The following is a 24,508-nucleotide window of genomic DNA, read 5'->3' as shown; positions in this document are numbered from 1 at the left end:
TTAGTGGTTTTTCTATAGCTAAGATATCTAGACTCTGGAAAGCAGGGAATAAGCACTTCTTATGGTTTAAAAAGTCAGCATGTTGATATGTTTTTCATGAGTTTTATAAGTTATGTAATAGAAAGGATGTGTTCGTGAAACAGTTTTATGGTTGTGATGAAAATACATTCTGTATGTCTAATGCATAAGCGAAGAAGATTTTCTGTACAGGTGAAACTGTAACGATGCATTTTGCCACACTACGGAAGTCATTATTTTATGTTTCGGGAGAGTAAAAGGCAGTAATACTGGCCCATTTTTTGTGGTATTATTAAGTTCATAGCAAAGAAACTGAGCATGTAGTCGGCTAGCAAGGTACAGAATTGGCTATTGGAGGTTGCCCAAACAGGCATAAAATGTTCAGGGTCTATTTATTCATAACTTTTTACAAGGTAGCATTTATTTTTTCTATTTTGAAAATTTAAGGTAAATAAGCTTCCTATATTTGCATTACTTCTTTTATTTTTCTTTCAAATTTAGACCTTTTCTTAAGAATTTTTGATTATTATTGTTTAGCATTGACAATATACATAGCTTTTGCAAAGCCATAAATGTGCAACCTGTACTTTCTTTGCAAGTGCTGGCAAAGAAGCGGTATACAGGCAGGTTCCTAATGCATTCCCAAATGCAAAACTGAGGTTAATCTTAAAGATGACCTCATGGTAAGTATAGAGTCATTAAACAGCATTTACTTCCCATTGATTCTGAAAGATCTGGTAGGCCCATGTGTGTAGCTTGAAGGAGTACATTTGATTTAACACTGACCTATAGATAGGATTTTCTTTATTTTAAAAGTCTTCAGGAAATATTTTCTGGTTTTTGTATAAGGGAAGAGTAGAGCAACTATCAGGGGCCCTAGGCAGTTTCAGCACCTTGTTGGGTTGGGGGTACATGAAAACTAAACTTTTTGCACGACTGAGTCTTAAACAAGCAGTGTTGACAGACCAATGTGATCATTTTACTTACTGGCCCTCCTTAGTGCTCGAGGACAATGATGGATGAAGTATCCTTCTGAAAATAGCTACACCAAGTGCACGTATTAATACGAGAGCCTAATCCTCTATATCAAACCTAGAGCCAAGCCCCTTCTAGAGTGTCTTATTTGTAATTCAAATGATTTACACTTGTATTAAGTGTCCTCTTTATTTGATCTGTTATTTGACTGGATATTACACAGTTTAATCAGAATGCATTCTGTGGCTGCCAACTAAAAAAAAATAACCTAAAATATTTCTGCACTTTCAAAAGATATGTGCTTTGGAGAAAATTTGTTGAGAGGCTAGTGTTTCTAAAGGTTATTATTCTGTTTAAGACCAGATTGTTTCAAAGATGTTCTTACAATGCAGCGATTACAAATGCAGCTCTGTGGTTGTATTACAAAATAAGTTTAGCAACTCTGAACAACATTACATTGACAGTGGAATAAATGTGACTTTTGATGTGACTTTTGATTCAGGGACATAAAAAATATTGAAGCCTTCTGTCCTGACAGACCCGGAGTTCACAAGTAGTAATGAGCTCTGGAAAAGTGATACATACAGGTTGTATGCTGGTTGTAACCCAGCTTATTTGCAGCCGGTAGATAAGGGTGATAACAGGTTTACCTTATTGTTCTTAAGAAATTAGCCGCTTCCTAAGATTTTTCATTGATCAAGAACTCACCTGAGCTGTGGCGGTACCTGTATAGTAAGTATAAGTACTTTCGATGTTAGTGGCAGGAGTATTTGGTACCAATAATAGCACAATACCACTGCTTCAACTGGTACTAGCTCTACCACTAAGAATTCAGAACCTCACGTGTCTGTCAAATGCCTGTTCTCAAGGTAGTTTTCAAGGCATGAAGGATTGAAGGTAATTAATTAATGAAGGTGAACCTTGGACAGGCTACATTCTGTAAGGTACCACTGGAAGGGCTCTCTGAGAAACTTTTGGGGAACTTCTTGGCCAACTACAATAGAAAGCAGAGAAAAAAGGAGGCTTAAGGCTTCTGCATCACATGGGCACCTAAGCAGTATTCTTCTGACATTTCCAAAAGAAGCAATCTACATGAACGATCCCATATTCCTTATTCTCATAGGTCCTGACAATTAAAAACAGCACACACAAGACCAAGCAGCTGAGAAATCAGAAACTGGCTAATACTTAAATGTTAAGAAAATCTCAGCTTTGCATTTTTTTGTCAATGCAGTCTCTGAAGTACATAGCTAGATTTTTCAGAGGCAGCGCTGTAGCAAGCTCCCAGGCTATTTTTTCAGGCCAAATGTTCTTTGAGCTATTTTAGGATTATTAGATTACCGAAGTGAGAAATTTCCTGACTTGGTGAGAGTGTAGCCTCACAATGCGCTCTTAACAAATAGGATCACCAAATTAAACACACCACTCATCTTATAGAAGGTTGCTGGAGCACTTCAGCCTAATGGAATTTGTCACTGTCGAAACAGCCTTCCACAACTAATGATTTAAGGCCTTTGTTGTACTCCTAAAAAGTTGAAGTTCTATATATTGCATCAGCTGTGGCTTCCTTGGAGTATATGGTCATGTCATTGTAAGTTTTGTCTTGGCCTATTCAAAATTTCATATTCACAAGGCAAAGACTACATCCATGGGTTAACTAATCCCAGTGGATGACTAGGATGGGACTGTGACGCCGAAGACTTGTACCAGTGCATTTAAATTTAACAGCCTTTAGTTTTCCGGGTGACTAACAGAATAACCCTCCCTCATATAATTACTTCCTGTAATTTATTGTAATCACTCAGTGAATCTTTCCTCTCCCCCCTTTCCTTTAACCAATATTCATAATAAGAGCTGCTCATTAATTAGGTGCCCTCTTAAACTGTCATAGGCCACAGCATTTGGACGTGCTTTTGTATGAGTGCCAAGTCTCTCAAGAGCAACGGTTTCAAACTATTTGTGGGCATCATCCCACAGGGACAGGTGCAAGTCAATCCCTGGTAGGCAGCTCTGTAAATTTGCCTTATTTATTCTCCCCAATCTAGGAAATAACTCATGGCCACAAGTTAAGCAAGCATTCAAAATTTTGAGCCAAAGCATTTATCAACTGTCGGCCAGCTTCATTTTCTAAGGGTTTGCAAGGTCTGTTTGAATACTGCCTGGAGCATCCACATATTGGCAAGGAATCAGAATTAAAAATCAGTGCGTCTACTTTAGACAGCGTTTAGCAAAACTTTTTTCGATCTATAAACAGCACAGTGGTGAAGAAAACTATGTGCCTATATTGTCCGTTAGAAGGACAATCTCCAAAACATGAAGCAGTTTGCAAAAGGAGGTAAACAGACATATCAGTAGAGACTGCTTTGGAGATACGGTGACGCCGTTCTCTCTGAAGAAGCCCAGTTAAAACAGCCTGTACTTCTATCAGCTTTTAAACATGACTGGTTTTGTTTCATTGCATGATTGTTCTATAACTGTATTTGCAATATATTCATAATATTTAAATCAACACCGCAGTCTGGTGTATCAAGATAACAGGCATTGTCAAACAAGCTTTATGACAGCTAGACATACAAATCATATAAGCAGACACGTAGAGCAGCATTCCCATGGGAAAACAAACTCAGTATCAAGGTTGGCTAAAAGTTAATTAAAGTAAGATTTCTTTAATGTCATATTTTCAAGGCTAGACAATTTTTCAGAGGTGGAAAAGGAGTCAAATGGAAATTCTGCTTCAGTATATGAATTTGGCTTGTGTCAAAATTAACAATACTGATGGAAAATTTTCCTGAAAATCAAAGAACCCAGCATGTGAACACTGTATAACATTGCTTAGTGCTTTCCATGCAGAAGACTGGACCTGTATAATTGTTTGATTATGGCACCAAACTGGGTAGTGCAGCTGCTGCCGTCCTTGCTGCATAGATACATGCCTAGTGAGGCAAAAGAAAAGCAGACAGACATCCATCTTCTGCCATCATCGTTATCCCTCTGCAGGACTGACTGTAAAATGCATTCCCATTATTTCTAACTACCTTCAGTCTTGGAGCCAAATCATACTGACAGCCAGGTCATTTACAAGCACTGTATTAAAGTCACAGGTAAAAGAGTCTTGGTGGATGAGGGAAGGAGGAAACCCTAACCCCTTATCTTATTTTCCCTCTCAATTCTTTAGAAAGTTTCTCTTCATCACCTCTAGCTAATAAATTTAAAGCCCTCACAAACAGAAAGCAAACTTACGCCTAACTGTTGTAATTAGATCCATCAGGGTGGGCCCCGCTCCTGTCCTGAGCCCTATAGAGCCGCGTCCTCCTGCACAGATCTTGTTGCACGCTGGGAACTGAGTTGTTCTTAGGCTGTCTTTGCCCTCCCATCGCTAATTTCTAAGTGTTGGTCCCATACTTCCTCTGAGATACCTGAGCATCTCAGGTTTATTCTTTCACCTTCCACCTCCACTGCTCCTAAGTTTAAGACTACTTTTCCAATCGGATTAATTTGATTGAAACCCCCACACACACACAATGGCAAAGAAAAATCCCCAAACTTGATTTATTTTGGAATTTTTATGTTTTGCTTTATTATGGTGTAAATTGAAGGAACTGCATTGTTGTTTTTTTCTTATACAATGCATTGACTTTATTTTCATACCACTGTAGGAGGATAATCTGAGATTGACCTGGTTTACTGTTGTTCTTACTTGAGTTGAAAAGCTTGTTCACCCTATTCAAAAAGCATTGCATCTATGCACAAGAAAAATATTCAATATTGTCACACTAAAATAAAAAATTCATTGAGTTTAGGAGGAAAACAGGGAACGGTCTTTCAGCAGATCACAGGGTGCTTTGTACTTGGCAAAACTGAAATTAGCAAGTGCTGCCTTTGTGCCTCCCTGTGCTGCACCTGTTGGGAAGATAAATAAAGGACTGCCCAGTTCTTTCCCCTCATACCTCCTAAATATATCACTTTGAGAGAGCTTTTAAAAAAAACACAACGTGCTGCTGTACCCTTCTGTTCCATGAAAAACTGGATGAGTTTCTTCATATTAGTTTCAGGGATCTACCAAACAAGATGGGAAGGTCTGTGGTTGCATAGCAAAAAAATAGCAGAGAGATCTGGGGAGACTTCAGTTATCAAAACATTAGTAGCTGCCACACACATTAACGGTCCTTGGAAAATGTGTTGTACAACTTATTTCATGTTTCATGAGGGCACAACCAGAGGGTTCCTTGAACTGGAAAAGCAAACCAAGTTTGAAAAATAAATTATCTGGGGAAATTTCCCTTTGGATAGGGCCAAATGCTAGACTCATTACTTGGGGAAAATGCAGAGATTCCACTATGTTAGAGGTCCTCGTTTAATAGTTGCTCTAGAGTGAGGGAAAAAAGTTTGTTCTCACCCAGACACTAATGTTGCTTTGCACTAAATGTGAAAATCTGTAAAACAAAGGAGAAGGCAAATGGATAGAGTCACTAACTTCAGCTGCAGTTGAGTTTTTCTCAGTCCCACTGCAAACAAACAGCTTTGTCTCTTGAGTCTGAGAAACAGCCCCTTCTCTTCCCATCCAGCCCTCTCTCTCTGCTCTCAGTCACAACGGAAGGCTCCAAAAAAGATTTCTCTTTTTCACTGCTGTTAGGAAACCAATACTTGAAGTAATTTTCCCATCATTCACTAGGGGAGTTCGATGCACTTTATGACCACTGGGAGATTTTATTCTTTTGCTTTGAAGAATCGTTGGTGTTTTAAGTAAGGGAAGAGAGGACTGATCTGACATGAATGTTCATATTAGTTCATTGAAAGTTTTGATAAGTTTGCAACCATACAAAGATCCTAATGGTCTTTGCAGCGCCACAGATCTCCGTGTTAGGAACCAGATACCCAAATGGACACGTGTGCAAGTGAACTAGGTGTCCCAGCTCCCACCGGAGTCATGGACAGCAGGTCATTACAGTCAGTAGAGCCCAGACTGCTGCTCAGTTGCCTAAACACAGGTGCCCACTGCCATACGAGACGCTCTAGGATACCCAGAATACCCATTCTGGACTGACAAGATATGACTCGGGACCTACGGGATATCTGCAACACCCTGGAGTAGCAGCTAGAAACCAGAAGGGTATGCTACAGCATCTGAATGTCGTTGATCACCTATGTTTAAGTAAATTAATTGAGCCATAAGCAGCTATTTTATGGTGAATAAGAATCTAAGTCTATTGATTATAATAGTAGCTTGGACTCCTAGCTCACACCATAGACACATTTATGCGTCTCCCTTTATTCTGAGAACCTTAACAATAAGGCTGCAGAGTTATTCTCTGTAATCTGTTCAATTAGTGTTTAAGGTTTTTCTGCAATGGGTAGTTTTATAAGAAGACAAGGAAGGAGTTCCACTCCAGCGTTATTTACATGTGATACTCAGGTCCTCTGCCTCAATAAATGAGGGATTACATTGGGTCCAGATTCCCCTGAGCAGAGGAGAGTGCAACCTTCTGTAATCTGATGGGTGCACTGATAAAAATTTAAAAAAAAAAAAAAAGTGCTACTGGCATTTTTTTGTTCTTTGGGAGATCCAGCTGGTTTTACTTGCCTTATTTTTTATAAGAAGGAGTCAATATATTTTACTTCATTGCTAAGCTGAGCGTTTAAATCAACTCAAAATTAAATTTCTTTTTTACATCCATGAGAGGAAACAGAAAGTTGCATTCTGGTTCAAATCAGTGTTGATTCCTCTTCTTCCTTTCTACTCTAGCTTACTCTCCCTTCCTCCAATAGCTTTTTGTTGTTAGAGGAAATATTGGTTACACCAAGGACATTTGCAGCTATGAGTAACAAGTATTTTTGTGTTAAATAATAAAGCATTTCCAAATATTCTACTATATGTTCAACAAAACTCATAAATTTAGGCATCTCCATGAATTCCTATTTCTGGAATTTACTCTCCCTAATTTATCAGGTGTGGTTTTAGCTCCTAGGGGTCACTGAACTAGCAAGTGGTTCAGCCAAGATGAAGATGCTTGCCGAGGAGGGTGAATTAGAGTCAAAATCCAGTTCTGTGTCCAACAGGGTTACATGTCCTGGAAAGCCATTCTAGCAAGCATATTTTAGTGAAAGTTCCAGTCAATATTCACTGCTTCCTGAGGTGCTGTAGGGACAGGAAAAAAGTTACCAAGGATTCAAGAAATATAAAGATAGATTTCTGCTCAGAGACCTCTCAGAACACTAAAAATTTCAGCTTTCACAAAACCGAGTGGTTTCTCTCTGGCTTCCCTCCCCCATTACTCATGTCTGTGTTGCTAACAGCATCTCCACAGAGCAGTCACTGGGACCTGGCCAAAGCGATGTAGGATGTCTCACATCCACAGTGCTTAGAATTACCTCTTCTGAAGAAGACCAATCACACCCACAATCCTCTACTGCTTGGCCAAGTGTCTTTATGTGTATTTTCAGTTCAAAGTGCCAAAATAAACTGTGGTCTTTGCTGCAGTTAGCCGTGGTGGTGTTAGATGTCAAAATGCTGAGATGCTGCATGCCCTGCTCTCTGGTGGTGCTAGATGGGGGTTAATTTAGGACATTAGACCTCCTGGAGTAGTGTCAGAAGGTTATTGAACAGAAAGTCAAATATGTCACAGACTCAGAAAACTTCCAAAATTCAAAAAAAATCACCATCCTAAAAATTGCTCCATGGTCTGCCATGGAGTAAAGTTGTTTGTTCCAGGAAAGACCTTCAGGACTACAATAACCTGCAAGTCAGTCAGTGCACGTGACTTCCGTGCAGTGCAGAGGGTTGCAGTACCAGGACGTGGGAGCACGGCTGGGTGACTCATTCCACAGTTCAGAGCCCCACTATGTCCCATCTCCATGTTCCTGAAAGGGTACAGACACTTCAGCAAGAAGGGGGTCCTGCTGTATCTGGCGGCTATGAAACATGTTCAAGAGTCATTGCTCTCCCTTCCCCGGAGATTAGGAAATATTTCTTACATAATTTGCTATCCCCTGGTCCTATTACTAAATGAAAATAGCATGTGATCTACTTCTTAAGGGCAGTTGCCCTTATATGTGATGGCTCCAGCAAGTTATTTTGATCAGGTGATTATTACAAAAAGCTCCGTTCTAATTTAATTCTCCGTAGGATCAAATGGTGGTTTTAGTGAGCGTCTGAAAGCGTTGTTCAGTAGAACCATGATGTTTCCTGAGAGGGATCTGTATTAAAATACAGACTCGTTGCGACTTCGCAGGCTCAGAATACCTTCCTAATTTTGGTCATAAATGCCAAGAGTAGGTTGCAGTCATACACAGACACAGATGAAGGTTCCCTTGTCATACAGATTTCTTTTTACAAATCTTAGCTCTGTGTGCATAAACATAAATTGCAGAGACATTTGCTTACTTTTTGTTATTGAACCAACTGGGTTGAATACATTAAGTAGGGTCAGAGCAAAAGCAACTCATAGAACTGCTCAAACAGTTACTCTTTTCTTAAATGGGAGCCATGCTTTCCTCAGCCAGCACGCAAACCCAGTCCAAAGCCTATTCCAAATCTCTCACAGCCCTGAAGATGTGATGAAATTAAACCAAATACAGAAGCACCTAAAACTGAAAGAGACACCAAATGAAAAACTTACTGTTTCAGTTGATGAGGTAGGTCTTACAATTCTCAAAATCTGAGCTGATTTAGGCAGTGTGGTAGGGTATTATTTTCTGACCGGAAATGAAACATTTCAAACCATTTGCACACCTGAATGTACACAGCATTGCATCTCTGTCCTTTTTCAACAGTTTTCTTAGTTCCCAGTACCACTAAAGCATTGTTCCTAGTAAAAATTACAGAAAACGCTTATCCCTGGTGATGTGAGAATATCTGTGTCTAGAGATATCTAGGAACAGTCACACAAGAAATGCCACACAGATGGAGTAATTCACTGACTAATAGCTTCTGGGTCTCGTGCTGCGATATTCACATAGATAGAGATAAACATACACACACTGTAGCAAGTTGGGTATCTTCTGTTTTTATAAGAACATAGTATCTAGGCCAAAAACCTTATTTTAGACCCAAACAGGAGCCATAATACCAATGGAGGCTGTGGCTGCCACTCCTCCACAGATGCAGACTTCAGTGAAGGCACAGAGGGTCAGATGCCTGATGACATTTTTTCCATGGCATTCCCTCCAGCCTTACTAATCTTTCATCTAAGCTTTCCTTAGCCCTATTTTTAAAGGGGAAATCTGACCTCTGTCCTCTGCCCCTTTTTCTTTGCCCTTGTTTTGCATTTCCATGTTTTGCAATGAAGATTTCTCTCTTACCCAACAACTTTTTTAGCTGAGGGAAAGTATATTCAGTGAGCTGTGACTGTCGTTCACAACAGCATCTCAAATGTATTTTGCTGTCATGCTTTGTAAGAGCTTTCTTTTGTACATATCACTTACTGATTTACTGATGCAAACCCCCACAGTTTGTCTGCAAACATCCTGCTGTGACGTTTTCCCTGAAGGCAAAGTTAAGTGATTTTTTTAAAGTGAAGGCTTATAATTGTCCCAGTTATCTTCATTGCTGCAGAGTGAGACTGAGAGATAGAAAATGCAACAGTATTAACACAGAGGGATGCGTGCCATTTCGTATGCCTAACACCCACAAAAGGACATACATGACTTTCATGTACATAAATATTGCTGCACGACCCACCAAAGGTTTGCCTAGTCCCATAGGTTTCTGGGACCTTGGATCTCCTAAATTTTTACCTGCAGAAAAAGTCCTTTCTCTCCACATGTGCAAAATATTCCTAAAGGTTTTTCAATACAATGCTGTATTCCAGGCATCTGAGCAACAATAAATATTATATGCAAACAAGTTTACAAAGAAAGAGAAACCCCAAAGTCAGTATATAGAATTCCCATCAAACAAGTATGTTTCTGAGTTTTAGGGTAACTTCTGATTCTTTTTATGTTTGGTATCAGCAATACAGCAACTCTGATACAGAGCTTTCCTGCACTGCCAGTGATGTTTGGATTTTTTTAATTCTTCTCCAGACTTAATTACAAATCATCTTTGGTTGGCATGTACTGGAACATCAGCACTCATAAAAAGTAACAGCCCCTCAATTTTGTAGCCCATAAATACGAGTCCCTCCTTAGTAAACTAAGAATGGATGCCACTACCCTGTTTTTCATCTTGAGCGAGTTATTTTCCGCAAGCCTGATGACTGAAAGTTAGCATTGGGTAAAAAAATTCACGTTGACATAAGTAATAAATTATTAGTGACTAGCTATTTGAAATGATCTCCAATCACCTATGTGCCTGACAGCCCTGTGTCAGGATTCCTTGTTACAATCCCATTCTGTAAGACATTGTCTCTCAAGAGGAGGCAGAGCATTCAAGTGCAGATGACAGGAGAGCGCTCGTCTGAGGGAAGTCTGAGAAGACTCTTCCTTCTTGAAAAGATCACAGAGTATCAGATTATCTGTCACCCACTGTCAAATAGACTTGAAGCAAATGCTTTTCTTATTTGGTATTTGGACACAGTCATGACAGTGGTTAGACACAGTTGTAGTACATATTACTTTGACAAAGAGCTGATAACAAGCTGAGAGGTTCAGTCCTGGGGAAATCCCAACGCGTTCATGTTTGGTTTTGCCCTGACCCTCAGAGAAAAATTGACATTTCAAAAACTGTGGAATGGGGATACCAACAGATTTTCCTATTAAATTGTTGAAATGTTTTATCCCGAAATTTGGTTACAATTAAACCTATCAGCACATTTCAAATGCTTCCTTGTAATTTGCTGATGTGCCAGGTTGCATGAATTCCCATCATCGCAGCTTTATGCTGATGCCTTCATCTTCCCCTAAGAGTCAAGTTCTCTAAGTGGAAATGACTTCCCACTATCTGCACATACCCACACGGCTCTCAGGACTAACCTGAATGCACTGAACAACAGGGGACGTAGTCCTTTGTGGAACTCACTCCAGTTACGCGGAGCATCGGGTCCATAACGCGATTTCCGTAAAACAACACTGCAATTGATTTCCTTGATTCTGAGTGAAATATTTCAGGACAGCTCAGCAAAACAACAGTGTTGTGATTTGGGCTGAGCAGCAGTGACGACATTTTTCTAAATTAGGAAAATGCTTCCTGAGCTGGTTTGGAAATTATCTGGACAATCTGAAAGGAAGTTCTTTACTGGTTAAGCACTCAACTCTTGAAATAACTGCCCTTTCAACTTTATTGCTGACTTTTATCCTATAATTAGAAGTGCAACTGTCATTGAAAATATATTGTTAAATTTGAGGCATAAATTACTGTTGTTCCTGAGCAGCAGTTCTTTGTTTTCTGAAGTTTTTAAACCAATAACTTGGTCCACTTCATTAAGTTGTGCAGCTTGCAGAAAGGAAGTTAGCATTACTCAGTGTACTGATATCACTGGTATCATATCATGATGTCTTTTTTCCTTTTTCCCTAGGGAATATCTTGAACTAAGTGAAAATATTTGCTTCCAGAGAAAAGTTATTAACAAACTATTGCAAGGAAAGATAGGAAACTGAGAATAAAGGCTACCTATTCCATACTTTTTTACACGGGATCAAACTTTTCTGACGAGTTAATTAATTGATTTCAGTAAATCCATAACAAAGATTGATTAGATTTGGGTTATTTAAAACATGAATTTCACTTGGCTGGGCTCCGTGACATTTTGAAAGCTTGATTTCTCATTAGCACCTGCTGTCAAAAAATCATATTATTTTACAGGCAATTTAACACATTAAAAATGTGTTGCAACATTTGATGAATCTAAAGAAATCAAAAGTATGCTGCATTTATGTATTTTGTGTTTACACAGAAAAGACTGAATATTCATGCAGAAAAGTCTCTGGAACACTTGAGCTAACAAAACCTGGTTCTCTATGGCTGCGTGTCTTTTGTCCCTGCAAATACTAAAATACAGATCACTGAATTTTGACCTATGAGCCAGATCACTAACTTTTCACCTGAAGACAGGCATCAGACCCGCTCTGACTCCTCCCTGCTCTCTGGAAATCACAGTCATACCTGAGGCTGGGAACCCGAGACAGCACATGGGGGACACGGGCAGTACTGTTAGCCACCAGCGCCCCTTACGGGTCATTAGCAAATATCATAGAGACCATCAGGTTTAGATGGATAGTGAGAGTTGGTTCCCAGACCTTAATGGAACCTTTTTCACATACACTATAAAAAAGGCAGAGTGAATACTCGTGGCTGAACTACAGTATAGTGGGAGTGACTCTGCAGAGCTTCCACCACCCCTACACCCCTTTTTTTTGATACAGCATGAGACAGAAATCTGTGCTAACTGGAGGGGTAAATCTATGTGGTTGAGAAGTCCAGATCACATATTTCAGGACTGTTTTATTGTTGGTTTTACGAAGCACAGATAGGAACGCTGCTTCTATCCTTTATGCATAAGCACCTATCTGTTTGGTGATGTTTCCACAGCCAGTTTTCCCCTTCCTCAGTTTAACTGGAGCCAGAAACATGTAGTACATCATGTGAAGCGACATTAAAGAATGGCTCAGATGAGTGAGAACAGGTAGGTGAGGAATACAGACTTTCAGGAGAAGGGAATATTTTCAGACTTACATTAAATTGGTGGTATATAAACTGAGATGGTGCCATAATACAGAAAACTTTGAGACTCGCTATCATTGAGCTGCCATTTGTAAGAAGCAGCTGACTTTGGGTGGAATTTCCACAGTTTTTTCACTATGCAAATATTATGGAGAAAATGCCTACTAACAATTTTTTCAGTGATATTTGGGCTCGCGTACACCTCATTCTATAACAAGCTTTGTAATGATAGTTCAAAATAAAATGTTTTTATTTCCAAAGGTGGAAATAAAACCTCACGCATCAAGATGTGGAATAAAAGACAAATCAATATAGCCACAAATAGACTCAGGCCTGGAGAATTTTTCAATGGCTTTGCAGATACAGCTGTGCTGCCAAAGCCTTCTCATAAAGGTACGGTTATGACGGCAAACTGAATTACCTCATCAGCACAAGTCACTTTGGTAAACACCATAACACATTTCAGCAAAATCCTTTTGCCATATAAATGGTGTAACCAGTAAAACCTAATCTGAAAGATTTTTCAGGATTAAAGGCATCAAAAAAATTCAGTCTTGGAAGTTAAAAAATAAATTTTTTTAAATGATGGAATAAGTTAGAAAAATGCAATTGTGAAAAGCTCAATGGAAAAAACATTTAGTCAAAAAATTTCAACTAAGTGTGGCCCTCAAATTGTAGTCCACTACTAGTCTGTGATCTGTGAGATACAAGCATGCATACTCTTTTCTCTTAGATGTACAAGTGCTCAGGAACTAACTTTTACGGATTACTTTCTTTGATGTAAAGTAAGAGAAGAATGATACAATGAAAATACAAATGGAATTTAATTACTCTATGTTGGTGCCTTGTGGGCTGAGTACGTTAAAAAAAAAGTTTGAGAATGCATGGGAACTTGATAACTAGACTAAAGCCACCAACTTTAGCTTTACTTATCTATTTTAAATACTGTGAACGCTTGGCAGCCTTCTAGTTCCCAGTTACAGTACATACGCAACGTCAAGACTGCCAAGGAACTCTTGCACCATCTGATAAGGGTGCTGACTGATGATGGCTGCTTCCTACCTACCAGAAACTAAATATGGGGGGGGAGGGGGTTAATGCATGGGTGACATAGTCCTTTACCGGACCATCTACTTGCACAAACTTAGGAGAATATAGGTACATAAACACACATTTTATTAAAGAAATTACTTTTGTTCAAAGTTGTGGTTACAGTGTTTTTTAGAGATTAATTCCTATATGAAAGCAAAGTTCTCATAAGAAATGAGAAAGATGTGGGAAGCTTACACGTGATCAAATTTGATTTAATAGCAACATTTTAGGAAAATGTGAAGTGAAAGGAAAACAAACACTAAACAAGCAATGGTTGCTTTATATACTTCCATAATTATGGATGGCAATGAAAACAAAATCTGGAGTCACCAATTACACTGCAGCTCCTCAAGTGGATCCATAAACCATTCTTTGGTGTCTAATCGACTCCACAGAATTCAATATTGCTAGAATTTTGTTCTAACTGTTTGTTCAGTTTTTTAGTCCTTAAGTCAGGGAACATTCTGAATTTATCATATGATGGTTTGATCAGACCCTGCGGCTCCTAAAATCCTTTTTAATAGGAATTATTTAGAGCACCACTGCTTATTCACTTCAGCCCCTTGGAAAGACTTTTGCTCTCAGGACCTAGGACTGACATTTGTTTGGAATAGTTTCTCCAGTGTTATTTTAAATGTAACACAGAAAATGAAATGCCCATGGATATTCATAAAAGTGGCAATGATTTCAGCTGGTATTATAGTTTCCTGGTTCCACTGAGGTTGGGAACTGTCTGCAGAAGTTGCACATAAATCAGATTATCTCTCAGTGGAGAACTGAGACTCATGAGGCGGCAGGCAGACCTTGTCCACATGACTGAGCTCAGGTTTTGCAAAATGCTGAGCATTCCACTCTTTATTGATAAAAATAGTATTTGCTTCAATTTAAGTCCAACCGAATGCATTAAGAGCGATTTTATTGATTACAAATGACTTTGAATCAAGCCCTCTGTCTTCCACCTCACTTAATCTAGGGTCTGCTAACTGTATTGTTTCCCAATTAAATGCTCATCATGCTCTGGTAATCTCTATAGTTTGTTGAGCAAGTTCCTGTCTTCCAAAAGATGAGGTTATGGCTTTTAATCGTATCACTGATGCCACTGTGACTCTGTACTGGCTTGAGTGAAGCAACCCATAAGAAATGGTCAAACCATTTTGAGCCATTTCTCTTCTTCAGAGCACTTTTTTTGCAGGGAATGTAAGTAACACTGAAAGGAAGAAGCTCTACTGCTTTTCTCTGCTGATGATCTGGACATGAGGTCTGTCAAGCAACTGTTCCACATCCGTGGTCCTTCTCTGCTCACCTATTTCAGTGGAGCATCTACCCCAGGAGAAAGCCATGTGCCACAATGGCAGTCCTTGTGTCTTATAGGGGCTGCGCACAGGGGACAATCCCTACACACTGCAACTGCACAAGGGCTGGGGTGAGCCATGCTGTCTCCTCAAACAAGCATTTTGTCTATTTTTGTCTGACTAGCAGAGTCAGCACTTTAGGAATGCCTACGTAATAGTTATATTTGTCTGATCCCTTAAGGCTATGTCCACAAGCTTAATCCACCTACTTAAATTTGACACAAGTTGACAGGTCTTTGTGACAAAAAGCATTGACCATTCTCGTGCTCTTTGACATATGAAAGTCACTTTAATATGCTGATGTTACACAGACAGATATCATACCTGTATCCATGATGACGCAGCTATACTCCTGGTTTCCCTTTCAGGTAAATGGGAGTCAGCCCTCTGGTCAGATTGGGTGAGATCCTGTATCCCTTGGCTGTTCAGACCAGAGTCTTTGCTGGGTCGTAACCAATCCGTACCTAACTGCAGGGAGAAATTAGTGTAGGAGAGTTTCCTCCTCCCTCTTGTGAATGTTCCAGCCTGGTGATGGTGAAATGCTATCTTTAGACTTTGTGCAAGCCCTGATTTAATGCTCAAGGTCATTTCCTTCACCTAAGGAAAAAAAACCAAACCCTCCACTACTCATTTTCCGATATCACTGAGAGTTCCTAAGCCTACACAAAACAAATCTGGTCATGAGTACAGAGTCGCAAGATGATAAGTGTTATCCAGCCAGTCCTCTTTCCCAGTATGCTTGCTGATAACTTGGAGCTCTCAAATGGTCTGAAATACAAGACTCCAGAATACCTTGCTACCAGCACAGTAGTGGAGTAGAACCTGGAGACTGTTTTAGAACTGTCAGCATGCCTCGTTATGTTTACACTCCGATGTGAAAAGTAATATATATGATGTCAGGGAGTTTCTATGCTTGTTGCTGTCACAGAAGCCAGTGGAAGTGGGAATTTAGAGCCCTTGAAAACTAGCCACCACACATAAGCACCCTGCCAGTTGCCTGCCAAAGCTTCTTGTGGTTATTGCAGGTCGGATGTCAGTGCAGCCAGACCTAAAATGGAATTGAAATTTTAAATAATGATAGTCCCAATTTAACATGGTTCTTAAGCATAACTTTAGCTTATGGGTAACCTCATGGAATTTTTGAAAGCTTACTTATCTATATGCATAGCAAGAGACCTTAAGTCTTAATTTATCTGAAAAACTGAACATAGTAAATGTGGAACAGCGATGGAAAATTGTTGGTAATGGGTCAAGTTGCATCTCCTGCTGATTTTCAAGAGTGTATGTATGCATGTATAATTATAAATCACAAGTAAAAATGTCTTGGCTCTGAGTGCTCATATCCTATGTCAAACTGAATCCTGAATGCATCTCATGACATGGCTGAGGCATGAAAGCATTTCTGGAGATGTTATCTAAGTGACAGTTGTGCTTTCACTTTATTTGCTAACTTCACTTCTTAATATACTATCCTTTCTGAGCAGCCACGTAGAAAGGACTGCTAAGTTAATTCCTTTTCTTGCTGTAGAATTATATATAGCCAGCTGCTTTACAAGTTTCACAACCATTGAATAACCCAAGGTCTGTGTTTAGCACAACACAACCCACTGAAATGCAACATTCTTGGCTTCTTAAATAAAGAACTGCAGAGAAGAGACCATTCCCTTTTGTCTTAGGAACTGTGAGGCAGAAGTTAACTTTAATTGCTTAGTAGAAGGCCCAGTTGACATTATGGTATCAATCCAGTGGTAATTGGACTTTCATCAGCCTCTTTCCACTGTAGCTCAAGAGGTTACAACCCAGTGAAGAACACTTCTTCTCCCAGGGGGCTGAGGCGTTCTTTCTGGAGGCAACACTTTCTCCACCGCCAGCCCCCCTGACAATGCCTCGATAGAGCACCATATTAGGCAATGGGGCTGTCGGGAATGGCATCTGGGGACTCCAGGGAGCATGTCTCCTAGGGAAGGAGCACAACCGTAAGCTGCTGGTTGAGCGCCCAGAGCCCTTTCCTGGCTGACAAGCCTGTTGCAGAGGTCAGCCAGAGAGGGCTATCATTCTTTGGGGAGGTGGAAACTACTCGGTGCTATTAATGGGTTTTTTCCTGGCTGTCCTCAGGAATGGAACTGTAAGCCAAGCATGACCATGAAAGGGGTCGCACATGGCCAAAAGATTATGTTGAAGTATCTCCCATGTCTCTGCCACCCCCAGTGCCTGGAACTCTCTGCCTTCCTTTTTTCCTCGCACACCATATTTCAGGTCTCTTCCCTGAGCTCAGTTCTTACCTCAGTTTTCCTAGCAATAGCCCAAACAGCCTTGAATTACGGTTTAGGAAAGAAATCACTGACTTCTTGGTCTGGCTTCAGTCATCATCCCATCACAAAACTGTAGAAGAGCTGAGGTTGGAAAGGACCTCTGGAGATTGTCTAGTTCAACCTCCCCGTGAGGAACAGGGTCAACTAGAGTAGGTTGCCCATGACATTGCTCAGGTTTTGAATATCTCCTTGTACATCTACATTTATGAGATGAAGTTTAGACTTACGATCATAGCGTTTCAGGACTGCTCTGCACTGCAGATTTTTTAGCTAACATCTGTGCCTACTGCTAGGTAAGAGAGAACTGGAAAGATGCGTGATTTCTGACCAACACTACTGTGTGATGAAGCCGTGAAATACCTTTCATAATAAAAGACAAACTCAAGGCACATCCCTCAAAAGGCTCACAACCCTTTCATCTGAGCCTCGAAAGTGCTTAGTTTGGTGAGCTTTTCTTCATAAATTTGTGGCTCTTTCTGCTGAGCTGGTGAGATTTTTTGTTCGTAAGAGTACTCCCTGTATTAAATTTCAAAAAGACAAGTATACAGTCAATAATCTTCTGCTGTTACTTTTCCATGCAAGAAATAGACTTCCATGCCACGGAGATGTTATTTTATTCTCAGTGGAGGCAGTAAAAAATGTCATGGTAGTAAAGGGGATATGTTCCAAGATGTACTTTTTGTGATGTAATTTTCATATTTTCATATGAAAAATGTTCATATTTTCCTAGTCCACAAAGGAAAACCTAGTATGTTAGTAATTATACCAGAAAGAAAAATACTATGAAATTAAAGAAAGCTATTTTATTATTTTATTATTATTAACGCTATATTAGTATTGTCTGTGTATCCTGTATTATTTTTATCAGACTGTTTGCTCTGTACGATGGGTGCTGTGACCAGAATGTACAGCACGGAGCTCTTTCCCTGTAGCGAGGGATCCTCTTTGGACTCTCTACAAAGATTTGCTATAGCATCCACATACGTGGCTGGAAGTTCCTAAACCGTATCAAATTCACACACTCAGCTTAAAATTATATTTGTACTAAAAGTATTCCTCCCTTTTAAACAGTAAATGGATTTATTAAGAATGAGAAGTATGTTTTAGTTATATTTAGACCTGAGTGCAAAGGAATAGCCTTACCAGCATTTCTGTGTGACAGAAATTGAAACTTTATTTCCTGAATATGACCTGAGGTGGGGTCACAAAGGTTAATACCCATAACATGACAAAGGTTAGTAAGAGTCATCTACAGTTACAGTTAAGGATTTCAACCTTTTAAATCTTTGCTTGTTGCAAGTAGTTGAACTATAAGCCCATGTGCTATCTCCAATAAATATTACTATTCTCAACCAGTCTAGAGTCCTAAGGCTTTTTTTCAGGTCAAAAATAAGCTTCCTTCAACATTTTAAAAATTAATTTTACCTAGTTAATTTGTTCTTATGTTTTTAGATTGGAGAACTTGTGATCGCAAAAGGATAACACTTAAATAGGATAAAAAGCCTGGTTTCTGTATGACACATCTGAAAGGGAAGTGATTTAGATAAAAAAACATGATTGAAAGAAAGAAAAAACAAACTTACTGTAAGTCCTATGCAGAGCAGCTAAGCTGATTTTTTTACTTTCTGCTTCCGCTGAACACTGAACTCTAGATCTAATGGTGTGGTGAAAAGGAGATAAAGGCCTCTGAATTCTCTGTGTGTGGTTCTCCTCAGATAATGGATCCATTAGACTTCACAATTAAAATCATATCAGACATTATTCCAGTTGATGGAAAGTTTGCTTAAACGTAGGATATCATGAGACAAAAGCATATCAACGTGTAAGTTATACATTTAAGCACAGGTCCAAGACCAATTGACTTAAACAAATCAAACCCAAACTTGAAATTCAGCTGTGATTCCATGATATTCCAGAACTGTCCTAAGCTGGAATTGCCAAAAGGTCCCGAAAGGTACTGGAGCCCACCTATATAAATTAATATGAATACATGCAGGTAGATGACCTGCATGCTGGAATGAGACCTTATCGCTCTCTACAACTACCTGAAAGGAATTTGTGGCAAGGTGGAGGTTGGTCTCTTCTCCCAAGTAACAAGCCATAGGACAAGAGGAAATGGCCTCAAGTTGTGCTAGGGGAGGTTTAGACTGGATATTAGGAAAAATTTCTTCATGGAAAATGTTGTCAAGCATTGGACGAGGCTGCCCAGGGAAGTAGTTGAGTCACCATCCCTGGAGATATTTCAAAGATGTGTAGATGTGGTGCTTAGGAACATGGTTTACTTGTCAGTGTTGGGTTAACGGTTGGACTCCATCTTAAAGGTCCTTTCCAACCTAAATGATTCTAGGATTCTATGATTCTATGAGTATTTTACCTCTCCAGACTAAACAAGTTCAGTACTTTCTCTTCACAGAACATAAGTTTTAGGCCTCTGACTGTGTGACTTTGAAGATGCCATGTGTTGCATGTGTGAAAGCAAAACAAAAATTGAGAACTGCATTAAAATATTAAATGAATCCAAACTGTGGCTGAATTCAACAAGCATATACCAAATGTGTGAAAAATATTTGGTTTTACTTGAAGCTCAGTATCTGTCTTCTTTCCTCATTTTTCAGAGACTGAAACTGAAAGTGCACCACCACCTCCAGGTTAGTGTAAAAAATGCTAATTTGCACTGTAACACTAACAACAGTTGCATGAGACTAGATACTGCATAGCCATAATATGATTTGTGTTCATTGCCCCTTTGAAAGTGAAAGGACAGTAAGAAAAGTAAGAAAGCCTGACCAAATAAGATATTCTCACTTCACTCTGTCTGCATGTTTATTTTTCAGACTCAATTTTTTTTTGCGAGGGACTTGTTGTTTGCATAATGATGCAAACATTCTTCAAAATACAAGAAAATTATGACTGCTTAACTTCTGTGGCTAAATTATGATGTCTCCTTGATGCTGAACAGCATCTAATTACCAAAATATTCCCTTTCATTTCTCCTCAAAGGTACACTGTGAGTAAAGTTGACAGAATCAAGCATGGGATTCATTTCACCTAATTTTAGCCATCTGAAGATTTGGTATCTTGTCTAAGTTGTTCAACAGCGCTCCACCTATAACCAGTGGAGCAGATGATGGATGGGTCATGAGCATTTTCCTGGATAACCTATCTAATGTGTCACTGGATGTCTATGTATAGGCAATTTCCCTGAGGAGTCTGGTTGTCTAGGTTAGAGCGGGCAAATAACTTCCAGGAAGCCAAAGTTACATGAAGTGAAACTCATTCATAAGGACTAGGGCTTCAGGTAAAGCTGAAGCTCTGTGCAAAACTGCTACATTTTCTTTAGTCGGAGCTGGAAAGGTAGGCAAGCCTTTACCATGTGTGTTTGATTTGCATCGAGTAAACTGAGTTCTATTCTCAGATGCTGGTTAATACATATATATGCTATGTAAACAACAATACCAAACAGAATAAATACTCCGCAGGTGTTAAACTTGCATTTACTTACAGTCTTGCAAACTGGCATTTTATGAGACTGATGCAAGACATTTTTGTTTAAATGATACACTCTTTCATTAAAAAAGGACAAAGTCTGGAGGTAGCAATATCTTTTGCCACAAGGAGTTTCATGTTTAAATAACCCATATATTATTTTTATGTTAGCATGAACTCTTTCATAATGCATGTGTTTCTAAGGAAAGTTAATTGATATTTCATTCATGATGGTTGTATTTTACTCGCTCGTAAAATCTGTACATCTGATATTAAGGTAATTAATTTCAAAATATTCGGAGTCAGGTTCTTATGTGATATGCTTTGTACTTCAATTCGTGTTCCTCATCAATCTTAAATTTTAAATAGAACTGAAACGAGAAACTGCTTTTTGTAGACAGAAAGCAATAGCATCTTTAAAGCATTATATTAAAAACATCCATTAACATTTTCAAATAAATAACAACTTCTTTGTTTCTATTTAAGTACACAAGATTAAATACAGAATGACTCCTGTAACCCCCTTCCTTTTCCCCGTACCTGTACTTCTTCCATGAAACAAGCAGGGTGTCAGTAGGCCTTTATGGTTAGGCACAGACCAAACTGGGATATTTCTAAGCTGCACATGCCAGTCATTTCTCTTAGCTTCCTTCTGTCCGGTGTCATCTTGGATTACCAAGTGCTATCACACAAAGAGGGAAGCTGATTGTTCAAGAATCCAGATGCCGTAATATATAAATAGTTTATTGGACAGAATCACCACCTTGAACTACACCAGGAAGTTTTGGGAAGCCATTGTAAGAGCTCCTTCTAGATCTCAGTCTCAAGCCATCAGTTCGTATACTTAGACCTGATGAGGTTTTCAAACAGTATTTAGTCATGCTACCACCTGCCAAGAACAGTGAATTCTCCTAATCCCATTTCCAAGTGGTAAAGTACTGTTACTGTAGCAAAATTCCCATTAAGAAGGAACAGGTTTGACCATTGATGGACAACCTGACAACTGGAGCTTGGAAACTTAGGGAATCCAGACAGAAGCACCTGAGACTCTGTCATGCTTCTAGAACATGGACTTGTCTTCCAAATTTCAAGTTTTATTTTCATAGTTAGCATGGCTATGCACATGTGAACAAGAAATCAGGATAATCATACTGTCGACTAGATCTTACAGACATTTTCTCCACGGCACAAAAGTTATCTTAGCTCCATCTTGACAATGCTAGTCCATTGATCTTTATCCAAACCCATGTTCTATCAGGCAGTTGACAGGTAAGTTTGCCACAGAAAGTCATTGTTCACAGGCAATAGAATACTGAGTATTTACACCTCAAAGACAGCACTATTCATACAATTTGACAAGTCTCTACGTGGCCTTGTATGCAAGTTGAATGAGATAGGAAACCAAAGAGAACAGGAATCCTATCAAACACTGAAACAGAGAAAGTACAGAAATTTTTATCTTCTTGAAAATACAGTCCAAGTTTTCTCACATGTATGAGGTCAAAAATAATTCACATTTATCTCCTTGTAGTACAGGACAAGATGGCAACTTTGGTCAAGAATGCTAAAACCAAATAGCCTAGGAAAGATTATTATCATAATGGTGAAGGCGCTGATAAAGAATTAAGAACACCCTCAATACACTCTCTTTGTGGTGTACTTTGTCTTAAGGATAAACTGATGATTATGGTGATGGAGCTCTCGATACCATTAACATTTGGCAGTATCTCATGTCTGATCCTATTCCATTCAAATTAACAATGATATGTAACTCATAGTAAAGGCTTGAATAAATAAGCCCAAGAACAAGAGACTGACAATTGCTACTTGTGAAAAAAGAAGTATTTTTCTTCCACTGGGTACAGGAACATCAATCTTATACGACTCATTCAAAACATAGAAAATGCATCGATACACACAGAGTTGGAAAATGCTTTGTGGGATCACAACTGCCTATTACATATACGAGCATATCAATAATTGTTTAATTTTGGTTTTTCAATACTAGCAGAACCTAGCATATTGCTGTATTTTTTAATGCTGTGTAAGTTTTTCTTTTTACTTTAAGATCCTCTCAAAAATATACTTGTACTTCCTACACAGAACAAAAAACACCACAGGAGGATGGAACAGGAAAGGGTAAAGGTGAGTCTGCAATTATATTTTTAAAATGGGAGGTAAAGAGAACATTCCTAAATGCTGTTCTAATGCTGGATTGCTTGAGCTTTAATTCAGAATTTTGGTGCAAAATTTCAGAAGTGTGATGTGAAGCTTCCTGGATCCTTTTTCTGCATGACTTACCCAGCACAAGGAAATTATGATACCTAGGAGTATCTTCAAAAAATTCTGCAAACAAGACTGACACTTTAGCAACAATATTTATATAGACTGTTTAACTAATAGCTCAAATTTCAAGTGATTTGCATGAGCAGAAAGCCATGTTAATGTGAGCCCAGACGTCGACGCTGACCAAGCTTGCTAAAACACAGGTACTATGTACATTGGTAGATTTTAAATAAACTGGACAATCTCCTAATGTCATTCTAAGCTGTTTCTATTCTGCCATGGAAACTTGGTATCGTGTATTTTACCTTTCAGCAAAGTCCAATAGATTTTTTTCGTCTGAAGAAATAAATCACACATTCGTCTTTCTGTCCTCATTGGGAGCCCAGCGGTCGAGCTCATTACAAGTTCTGAAAAACGTCTTTGAGGGCTGTCTGCTGTGAACAAACACATAACTGCTCCACTAGCAATGCGTGTAAAAAACAGCTCCATCTTTAATACAGATTTTTTGCTGCTGAGATTAGACTCCAGCTCCGTTGGCAATTCTTCTGGTTACAAAGACACATTTTGAGGGAACTGGGCCAAAATCTGCTCCTTTTTGTGCTCCCTGCCAAAGTAGAATTCAAACAGCTCATCAGCTTATTTCAAAATTAATAACCTGTTTTTTTTTCTTTGGTCTGATAGAAGGCTAAGCCGGATCAAAATATACTTACAAGTGATGCAATGCTTGCTTTTCATTTGTCACGGTTATGCTTTTTCATGGCAAATCAAGAAATGGCTTGCTTGAAAATGTGTTCTGGCTTTTGGTCCCTTCCAGACAAAATCTTGCCTTTTTGACAGACTGGATGCATACTTGACACTTACAGATTTATTTGGCAAAGGCGTGCATGGCTATTTACCTCAGCAAATTCAAAATATAAACACTGAGAGTGTGTGATTCAAGTACCCTTTTGAAAATAAAAATTCTGCACCGGGATTCAGTGCATGTTATTTTGCCAGCTATCTTTGCATCAAGCAATTATTTTGACGCACAAAATTTCGTGTGAGTAATCAAATCTGTCATTTGGTAATGAAAACACAATTTAAGAATAATTTGCATGCCTAGTGATAGGAAAAATGATGAAGGTCTTGCCTCTAGCTATTCCAGCAATTAGTTCTGCTTGCTTTAATTTTGATATGAGAGAAATGTTTGTTCCTGAACTGAACATGAATGGTGTTTTCCCCACTGCTTACAAGTCTACATTTTACTGAATAAAAAAGAAAACATGGTAGGTATCTTAGCAAACACTTCTATTATCTTTTTATATATTATTGTGTTTCTGTTTTGAATTTAGTGAAGAACACGGGTATTTCTAAAGGGAAAAAATGCTTTCTTGGTGCTTACCCTGTCTAGG

The 24,508-nt window shown here is 39.0% G+C and overlaps 1 protein-coding gene and 1 long non-coding RNA gene across 4 annotated transcripts in view; one reads left to right on the top strand and one right to left on the bottom strand.

Annotated features, from left to right (window-relative positions):
• The window catches only part of LOC141741356 (uncharacterized), a 40,247-nt gene extending 24,477 nt beyond the window's left edge, over positions 1-15,770 (bottom strand). For both annotated transcript variants that reach the window (XR_012586352.1, XR_012586351.1), the window contains exon 1: positions 15,358-15,770. This is a non-coding gene — a long non-coding RNA (uncharacterized LOC141741356). The remainder of the gene's footprint in view (positions 1-15,357) is intronic.
• The window catches only part of MYBPC1 (myosin binding protein C1), a 79,822-nt gene that overhangs the window by 474 nt on the left and 54,840 nt on the right, over positions 1-24,508 (top strand). For both annotated transcript variants that reach the window (XM_074581895.1, XM_074581904.1), the window contains exons 2-3: positions 19,961-19,993; positions 22,935-22,976. In XM_074581895.1, the coding sequence (XP_074437996.1) occupies positions 19,961-19,993; positions 22,935-22,976 (75 nt within the window). The remainder of the gene's footprint in view (positions 1-19,960; positions 19,994-22,934; positions 22,977-24,508) is intronic.

The sequence above is a fragment of the Larus michahellis genome, chromosome 1 (assembly GCF_964199755.1).
Source record: "Larus michahellis chromosome 1, bLarMic1.1, whole genome shotgun sequence".
NCBI lineage: Eukaryota > Metazoa > Chordata > Aves > Charadriiformes > Laridae > Larus > Larus michahellis.
The sequence above is the reverse complement of the archived record's forward strand: the minus strand, read 5'-3'. Positions and strand labels throughout refer to the sequence as shown.